This window comes from Carcharhinus amblyrhynchos, unplaced genomic scaffold, assembly GCF_965287045.1.
Source record: "Carcharhinus amblyrhynchos unplaced genomic scaffold, sCarAmb.v2.hapA chromosome_179, whole genome shotgun sequence".
Taxonomy (NCBI): domain Eukaryota; kingdom Metazoa; phylum Chordata; class Chondrichthyes; order Carcharhiniformes; family Carcharhinidae; genus Carcharhinus; species Carcharhinus amblyrhynchos.
In genome coordinates this window covers 209,105-219,545 of record NW_027649919.1, presented here as the reverse complement: position 1 = coordinate 219,545, position 10,441 = coordinate 209,105, and the positions used below count along the sequence as shown (strand labels likewise).

Genomic DNA, 10,441 nt, shown 5'->3' with positions numbered 1-10,441 from the left:
TGATGTTGAAGACTGTGAGAGGTGATTGCAACTCATGTCCAGTCAGTTCTTTGTTCCATGTCAATTTTCAGAAGAACTATTAAATGAGCAATGTAAACAAATCGTATTACAAATCATATGGCTAGGATGGACATAGTCACACACACACACACACACACACACACACACTGCATTCCATAAAATTCCAACATTTATTCCTGTTGTTTTCTTTTCTGAAACAGATCAGGAAATTAGCAGATTAACTTGGCGTTTAGAAATTTCAAAGGCCATTCTGTAATCCAGAATATTTATCCTCCTGGAATGGAACCTTAGAGAGAATGTTCCATTCTCATCTCTCACAATTGTGCTGTCCGAATGACAGGACCGACACTGCACCGATAACAGCACCATGGTTTGGCTCTGGAGAATCTGTGTCTGGGGGCCCTTCCTCTTGACTCGAGCTGTTGACGAAATCTCAAGGCAGCATTTCCCAGCAGAGCCCTCCTGCTTATTCCCAGCCGCCACCATCCTTCAGCTGATGGATCAATGCCCCAACATGTGAAAAACAAAACAAATAGTCGGCACTGTGTGGGACACGGCAAGTCAGGTGATCTCGTTTCAAACGGCGAAATCTGAAGCAAATAATTTGACCGCATTGGGGAAGAAAAAATCATTAAAGGGAGTACCTGTCACATTTCTATAGCAGCAGAAAATGAGAGAATCTACAAAAGGGACTGATACACTTAAACCACTTCTCACAAATCTCTCTGCCACAGACAACATTTTCACCAACTGAGATTGTGGCTGAGGCAGATTCAACCATAAATTATAAACCTTGTGAATCTGATTGATTGGGATTCATTACCCTGGAGTCTGGTGGAGGCCAATTTAATTTGACGCATTTTTTTTCACATAATGAGTGATAATAATGGATGAACCAACATCCTGAGCCTGTGCAGGATCAGATTGGCTAAGAAACCAAGGAAAATCGACAAAGAGGTTTTGGCACAGAGAGGAAAGGAGTATAGAAAGCAAGAGCGAGAGTACAGTATTCTATCGAAGGAGAGAATTCAGGAGAGATACATGGACAAGTAGGCAGTTAGATATTTATTGTGCATGATCCTGTTAAGATACACAGAGGACACTGCCCAGAATGGTTGCTGTCATACAGCTCGATCCATCCTCATGTTGACCATAGCTCCCTTGTCCAGATTATGGGATGAAGTAGAAATGGTCGAGAGCTTCATGTTTTTGGGTGTCCAAATCACCAACAACCTGCCCCGGTCCCCACAAGCCGACACTATCGTTAAGAAAGTCCACCAAAACCTCTACTTTCTCAAGAGAGGAATGAAATTCGGCATTTCAGCGACGGTTTTCACCAGCTTTTGCAGATGCACCATGGTAAACATTCTTTCTTTTTGTATCACAGATTGGTCTGTCTCCTGCTCTGCCCAAGGTCGCATGCAACGAGAAAACATTGCGACTGTAGCTCAATCTGTCAGGCAAACCAGTCTCCCATCCCCTGACTCCGTCTGCACGTTCTCCTGCCTCGGAAAAGTGACCAGCAAATGTAAGGGACCCCCTCACATCCAGGACATTCTCATTTCCATTTCCTTGTGTCAAAAATAAAATAGATTTCGGTCACGTATCAAACGACTGATGAACAGCTTCTTCACTGCTGCCGTCAGACTCGAAAATGGAAATGCCCCACAAGAAGTTAATCTTTCTCTACAACCTCGCTATGACTATAACCCTACATTCTGCACTAACTCCTTTCCTTCTCTATGAACGGTCTGCTTTGTTTTAACAGCGCATAAGAAACAGCACCAATACATGTGGCAAGAATAAATCATATCCAAACAAATCAAAATTGCTACTGAGTTCGCGCCTCTAAACTGAAGTAAAGTTATTTTTCAGTCACAAATAAGGCTTACACTGCAATGACGTTACTGTGAAAATCCCCGAGTGTCACACTCTGGTGCCTGTTCGGGCGCATAGAGGGAGAATTTAACATGAGTCAGGCAACTAACCAGCACAGCTTACACATCGAGGGAGGAAACGAGAATCACACACAGATACGAAGAGAATGTGCAACACACACGCATACACAAACACACACACACACACACATGCTCACATACACACACACACACATACACAGACACGCACGCACATGCACACACGCACACGCACACACGCGCACACACACACGCATACACATGCACACATACCCACACACACATACACTCACAGAGACACACGCACACACACATGTGCATGCACACCCACACGCACACATGCATACACACACACGCACACACACACACACACACGCACGCACACACACCATTTAATGACCTCGGGGTCCTTACACTGTCAGACAGCAGTGCTAACCACTGTGTCGGGTGCCGCGCCGCATTTTACGTTACAAACAAACTTTTATGATTTTTTGTATACCTTCTGGGAAGGTTTCAACGATGAGAGCTACATCCTGATAACATGTTGATGCTTTGAACAACTTTAGTACTTATTTCATGCCACAGTCACAGAAAATTTGCAATGTATTTGCGCGTTTGGAAATTGGAGATTGGAAGTGTTTGTTCACTGACTGTGATTAATTCCTGTCTCCCGGGACACAAATTGTGTCTCTGGAGGCTTCCCTCATCCATCAATAAAAGACTGCAGTTAAAGTGTGATCCCAGAGACTGAATGTGTCGATTATTCTGGAGAGGGGAAGGAAGTAACAGCTCACAACTGAGACAAGGGGATGGACGATTATATGATATTTGCAGCAGTTGTGGCGATAGAGAAGATATACTATCCCATCCTGGCTGTTGTCGGGGTCTCTGGTATGTTGTTATCTCTTTAATGATTTTAATGATTATGTTTTTGCCTTTATTTATTTCCATGAAGTAGCGACACTCAGACATTAATCCAATGTTTTAGTGTTACTTTGTGACAGACAATGTTCTATGTTTACAACCTGCGATTTTTCTCATATTCAGACTTTCATTTTCTGATTGCAATGATTTGGAAAACTCCGCAGTCATTAAGTCGTCTTGGTGCAAAATGGTCAAAGTTAGGTTCCAACTGTACTTGCTCCCAAAGTTTGAGATATGTCTAGACATTTACCCATATAAAATGTTCATGGATTGTGTCTGCAAAGAACAATTACATAAAGTGAGAAAGGTGAGCAGATTAGAACATAGAAGTTTTTGCCGGGTCCTGCTCGCCCATCTGGCTGAAATATAAAGTTTCTTTTTTGGTCACAAGTAGGCTAACATTCATACTGCGGTGAAGATACTGTGTAAATCCCCGAGTCGCCTCATTCTGGCACCTGCTCAGTTGCACTGAGGGAGAAATATGAATGGTCAATGCATTCAACATGCACCTGTTTGGACTGGGGGGAGGAAACCACGGCACCTGGACAGTATTCACAGATATACAGGGAGAACGTGCAGAATCCACACAGACAGTAACCCACGGCAAGATTCGAACCTGTGTCCCTAACACTGTGGGTTCGCAACGTTAACCACTGTGTCACTGTCTCGCCCTCAGTGCCCTGAATACAGAATGCATTGTTTTCAGATCCAGCAGTCACCGGCACCCTGTCTTTTCCCATCCCTTGCTACGTACGAACCGTATCATTGGCTGGGAGAATAAGTAAGAGCGTGCAATGTCATTGAGGGAAATCTGTAGCCAGCCATATATCTGGAATGGGTTTCTACTCGTATCACTTGGATAAATAAATGTGATCAAAGCCTGAAGCGTGCATTAGCAAATTGTCTGTGGCAGATCAGTTCCGGTCACACTGCACGATCTGTAAATGATTATCTGGTGGTACATGATTTTACTGTTCATTAGAATTCATTACACCAATTAAAATGACAACAGAATTTGCAACTCCGCAGATTTTATCGTAGTTGATTTGATTGCAAATGGCAGTCAAATCTTTTTAACATCGATAATAACTAATGTTCGACTGATTCTCGCTGAGTTAGTTACCGTTTCAGTTTTGACAGAATGGTACCCGACTGAGGGGTACAGTTGACACACTGACCTTATTTAAACCGATTGTTCTGTCCAGCGGTCACATCATAGCGTGTGAACGATCTCAGTAACTCCAGTCAATGTTACAAGAATAATAATTTGGAGAATGACACTCTTTGAATTCACAGGTTTTAAGTCGGTCCGCCCTGTTGCCCAACGAGGGGCATACACGCGATGGGTCGTACTGGGGCTGCTCTTGGTTGCTCGAGATTGGCCCAGTGCTTCACGTCATTAGTGTGTGCCTAAACTGGACCAGATACTGGGCAAGACGACAGCTCAGTGACTATCACTGATTGCTGTGCAGACACATGGATTTGGGCCGGTGTCTGTGGGAGTTTGCGCATTCTCCCCGTGCTTGCGTGGGTTTTCTCCGGGTGCTCCGGTTTCCTCCCACACCCCAAAGATGTGCAATTAGGCTGATTGGTGTAACAAATTGTCCCTAAATTATTCTCCCCTTAATCTGTGATATTAACAGTGATAGTCACTGAGCTGTCGTGGTGCCCATCTGCTGGTCCAGTTTAAGCACACACAAACGACGCAAAGTACTAGGCTACTCTCGAAACATCCAAGAGCGGCCCACGCACGACCCACTGTGTGCATGCCCCTCGTTAGACAACAAGGTGGACCGACACACCTGTGGAGTAAAAGAGAAAAACATCAACACATGTAACAGTTGATTTCCAGGACGTCCCGAGGCTCTGATCCTTATTTAAAACTGTCGCCTAGAACCCTCCATCCCTATTTCACTCATGTGTCTATCTAAGTACACCTTAAACAAGTCCAGCGTGCCTGCCTCCACCACCTTACTTGGCAGTGCACTCCATACCCCCACAACCCTCTGTGTGAAAAACCTGCCTCTAGCAACCAAATTATACCTCACCCCCCTCACCCTAACCCCGTGGCCCTTCGTGATATTTGACTCCAATCTAGGGAAAAGCCTGCCACTGTTTACTCTATCTATACCCTTCATTATCTCATACACCTCTGTTAGATCCCCCCTCAATCTCCGTCTTTCTAAGGAAAACAGCCCCAATTTACCCAATTTTTCCTCATAACTCAGTCTTTCCATACCAGGCAGCATCCTGGTAAACCTCCTCTGCACTCTCTCCAGGGTCTCCACATCCTTCCGGTGGTAAGGTGACCAGAACTGGATGCAGTACTCCAAATGCGGGCGAACCAACGTTCTGTACAACTGAAGCATTAGACGCCAGCTCTTATACTCTATACCCCTTCCTATAAAGGCTAACATACCATAGGCTTTCTTTGCAACCTTCTCCACCTGTGTTGCCACCTTCAAAGGCTCGTGCACTTGCACTCCCAGGTCCCTCTGCATTTCTATACTCTTAATAGGTCTACCCTTTATCATGTAACTCCCCTCTACATTATTCCTTCCAAAATGCATCACCTCGCATTTATCTGGATTAAATTCCATCTGCCATTTATCTGCCCAATATACCAGCCTATCTATATCCTGTTGTGTTGCCTGACACTCCTCCTCATTATCCGCCAATCCTGCCATCTTTGTGTCATCTGCAAACTTGTTGATCTCACCACGTACGCCCTCTTCCAAGTCATTTATATATATTACGAAGAGAAGAGGTCCCAGTACTGAGCCCTGCGGCACACCACTGGTGACAGACCTCCAGCTAGAAAAGGACCCTTCCAGTATTACTCTCTGTCCCCTGTTACCAAGCCAGTTCTCAATCCATCTAGATACCTGTCCCTGTATCCCATGAGATTTAACCTTCTCCACCAGCCTACCATGAGGGACTTTGTCAAATGCCTTACTGAAATCCATATAGACGACATCAACGGCTCGTCCTTCGTCGACCGTTTTTGTCACCTCCTCAAAAAACTCTACCAGATTCGTAAGGCAAGACCTCCCCTTAACAAAGCCATGCTGCGTATTCCTAATCAGCTCTCAACGAATTTACGAGGATGCTCCCGGGACTCGGTGGTTTGAGTTATAAAGAGAAGCTGGATAGACTGGATTTTTTTTTGTTCTACAGCGTAGGAGGCTCAGAGGTGATCTCACAGAATTCTATAAGATAACGAAGGGCACAGATCAGCTCGATGGTCAACATCTTTTCCCAAAAGTAGAGGAGTCTAACACTAGACAGCATAAGTTTCAGGTGAGAGATCCAAAATGGTCCTGAGGCGTATTTTTTCAGACAGAGGGTGTTGAGTGTCTGGACTGGGCTGCCAGAGGTAGTAGCAGAGGCGGGTTTATTTTGTATTTTAAAAACATGTTTAGAAAGTTACATGGGTAAGATAAATACAGGAAGGGAACAGTCTTGCCTGGTGTTTGTCGAGCAATGTTCATTCATCCATTGTCGTAGCGTCTGCATGGTCTCCCCAATGTACCATGCTTTGGGACATCCTTTCCTGCAGCGTATCAGGTCATGATGTGGGTATGCCGGCGTTGGACTATCAGGTAGACAATGTTGGCTGAGTTGCAAGAGTATGTACCGTGTACCTGGTGGATGGTATTCTCACGTGTGATGATGGTATCCGTGTTGATGATCCGGCATGTCTTGCAGAGGTTGCTGTGACAGGGTTGTGTGGTGTCGTGGTCACTGTTCTCCTGAAGGCTGGGTAGTTTGCTGTGAACAATGGTCTGTTTGAGGTTGTGTGGTTGTCTGAAGGCAAGAAGTGGGGGTGTGGGAATGGCCTTGGCGAGATGTTCGTCTTCATCAATGATATGTTGAAGACTCCGGAGAAGATGTCGTAGCTTCTCCGCTCCGGGGAAGTACTGGACGACGAAGGGTACTCTGTCCACTGTGTCCCATGTTTGCCTTCTGAGGAGATCGGTGCGGTTTTTCGCTGTGGTGTGTCGGAACTTTCGATCTATGAGTCGAGCACCATATCCTGTTCTTATGAGGGCATCTTTCAGGGTCTGGAGGTGTCCGTCACGATTCTCCTCATCTGAGCAAATCCTGTGTATACGGAGGGCTTGTCCATAGGGGATGGCTTCTTTAACATGTTTAGGGTGGAAACTGGAGAAGTGGAGCATTGTGAGATTGTCTGTGGGCTTGCGGTACAGTGAGGTGCTGAGGTGACCGTCCTTAATGGAGATGCGTGTCCAAGAATGCAACTGATTCTGGGGAATAGTCCATGGTGAGTTTGACGGTGGGGTGGAATTTGTTGATATCATCATATAGTTGTTTCAGTGATTGTTCACCATGAGGCCAAAGGAAGAAAATGTCATCGATGTATCTAGTGTATAGCATCGGTTGAAGATTCTGTGCGGTGAAGAAGTCTTGTTCGAACCTGTGCATGAAGATCTTGGCATATTGAGGTGGGAATTTGGTCCCCATGGCTGTTCCGTGTGTCTGGATGAAAAACTGGCTGTTAAAAGTGAAGACATTGTGGTCCAGGATAAAGCGGATGAGTTCGAATCATAGAACCCTACAGTGCAGAAAGAGGCCGTTCGGCCCATCGAGTCTGCACCGAACACAATCCCACCCAGGCCCTACCCCCATTTCCCTACATATTATAACCACTAATCCCTCTAACCTACACATCCCTGAACACTAAGGGACAATTTCTTACACGGCCAATCATCCTAACCCGCACATATTTGGACTGTGGGCAGAAAGTAGAGCACCCGGAGGAAACCCATGCAGACACGGGGAGAATGTGCAAACTCCACACAGACAGTGACCCGAGCCAGGAATCGAACCCAGGATCCTGGAGCTGTGAAGCAGCAGTGCTAACCACTATGCTACCGTGCCGTTGTAGAATTGCATCTGGAAACTGGCAGTTGATGGCGTTGAGTACTGAGGCAGTTGCAGCAATGCCATCGTTGTGGGGGATGTTGGTGTAGAGCGCCGAGACATCCATTGTGACGAGGAGTGTCCCTGGTTCAACTATTCCATGTGTGCTGAGTTTCCGAAGAAAGTCACGACAAAACCTGGGGTTTCTTTGTACAATGGGTTTCAGGATGTCCTTGATGTAGCCGGAGAGGCTCTTACACAGGGTCCCATTGCCCGTTACGATGGGATGGCCGGGTGTGTTTGCCTTGTGTATCTTTTGGAGTTAGTAGAGGTCTCGAACACGGGGAGTGTGTGTGATGAGAGCTTGGAGGGTGTGCTGAAGGTGGCCTTCACAACACACGACAGTGTAGAGTCGCTGAGCAGAGACTGACAACCAAGTTCCGCACACATGTGGATAGCCTCAACCAGGATCTTGGGTTCATGTCACACTATCTGTAACCCCCATGACTTGCCTGGGCTTGTAAAATCTCACTAACTGTCCTGTCTGGAGACAATACCCATCTCGTTAACCTGTGCTAGTGCTATCTCCACTCACATTGTCTGCACATTTCAGACTAGGATAGCAGGTTAGCTGTAAAGATTTGCATTCTAATCAGTATTCTGTAAACTGTGTGTGTCTTTCTATGCCTTTCTCGGATCAGAACCTTCCACACACCTGACAAAAGAACACCGTTTCCAAAAGCTCGTGGCATTACTATCGAATAAAGGGTTGGAATTAAACCTGACTTCTTACGATATCTGTGTACACAGGGCACCCAATGGTCTGCCTTCAAACCCACTGTTTGTCACATCCTGAAAGACTTCAATCAAATGTGTGAGGCAAGATCTTCCTTCAAAAATCCACACTGATCATCTTTGACTAGTCTATATCTTGTGACGGGACAGTCATTCCAAGTTTTGGGGTTGTTTCTACTAATTTGCCCAACACCAATGTAAATCTGCCTGGGTGATAATTGTCTGCCACTGAATTTCATCCTTGGTTAAACAATGGAACCAGGTTTGCATTTCCTCAGTCCTCCCTCACCTCCCCTGTATCTAGTCCAATTTGGGAGCATGGTGGCACAGTGGTGAGCACTGCTGCCTCACAGTGCCAGGGACCCAGGTTCAATTCTGTCTGAGGTCATTGTCTTTGTGGAGTTTTCACTTTCTCTTCTTGTCTGCATGGATTTCCTCCGGGTGCCCCCACAGTCCAAAAGACGTGTTAACCAGGTACAGTGGCCATGCTAAATTCTCCCTCAGTGAACGTGAGCAGGTGCCGGTGTGTGGGGACCAGGGTAAATTCACTCTACATTAATCACAGCGGTAATGGTTTGCTCACATTCTTCTTCCTCATTTTGAAGCTTTCGTTTCTTTGCAGTTAACTTGGTGACGATCATGATATTTTCTCGGGGAAAATGTGGACTGTCCGGTTCAACCACACGCTACCTGGTGGCCATGGCAACAGCAGATCTATTGGTAGTAATCCTGGACCTGATTTTGAGGCAGATTCCCATTGCGTATGAACTATCGTTTGTGCAACTCATCCCCGTGTGTAACATTCACGCTGTGCTGCTTTACGCAGTTACTGACTGTACCGTCTGGTTCACCGTCACCTTCACCTTTGATCGATTTGTGTTAATATGTTGTCAGAAGCTGAGAAGTAAATACTGCACCAAGAGAATGGCGGCCTTGGTGCTGGGGACAGTGACCATTCTGTGCAGTTTAAAGGACACCACATGGTACTTTATGTTGACCAATTGGTACTGGTTGAATAACAACCCATGGTTTTGTTACATGAATGTTCTCATGATGCTCTCAGATGTGTGGGGAGCTATCGAGATATTCCATAGTATCTTCACGCCAGGGATCCCATTTGTTCTGATTCTACTTCTCAACTTTTTAACAGTCAGGCACATTTTAGCGAGCAACAGAACCCGCAGGAGACTACGGACGGTGAGCAAAGGGGATAATCACAAGGACCAAGAAATGGATAGTCGACAGAAATCCATAGTTTTGTTATTTGCTTTATCGGGAAACTTCATAATCCTGTGGTCTGTCTTCATGATATATTCAATGTGGCAGCGACTTTTTAATCTTGGCTTTGATTCTGTGTACATTCCTCCTTTCATACTTGAAATAGGCTTCATGTTGCAGCTCCTGAGTTGCTGCACAAACGCGTGCATTTACGCCGTCACGCAGAGGAATTTCCGGCAACAGTTGAAAAATATATTAAATGTTCCCTTTTCTGGTGTAGTGCAACATGTTAAATGTTAAAAATATAATCAATCATAATAAGCTTTCTCTCTGTAATCCAAAAAAAGGGCTTTCATTTTCAGTTGTAACAATGTCCCACCCTGGTCTATTAAAACCTGACAGGACCTCAAAATTCTGGAATTGGCCATTGTTCTTATGCAAGTGACACACAGTCACTAGTGGAAGAAAATTTACCATCACACAACAGTGTAGAAAATATGAAAACAATTAATTGGATTAACTGACTGGAGTGATTTGTAGTGAGGCACTAAACGAACCCCATGAAACAGAGAGACATTTTACATTGGATCTGAACAAGGGGAGACCATGTCTTCCAAGTCACTGATATTACAATGCATTCAAATTTGTGTTTGATACGTGGACACCAGAAGCGGATACGCCTA

The 10,441-nt window shown here is 45.3% G+C and overlaps 1 protein-coding gene across 1 annotated transcript; it reads left to right on the top strand.

The window, feature by feature from the left end:
* Nucleotides 1-2,746: 2,746 nt before the first annotated feature.
* LOC145338803 (putative G-protein coupled receptor 139) lies at nt 2,747-10,058 on the top strand. The gene is made up of 2 exons (XM_080183205.1): nt 2,747-2,828; nt 9,163-10,058. The coding sequence occupies exons 1-2, from the start codon at nt 2,747-2,749 to the stop codon at nt 10,056-10,058; spliced, it is 978 nt and encodes a 325-aa protein (XP_080039331.1).
* Nucleotides 10,059-10,441: the final 383 nt, after the last annotated feature.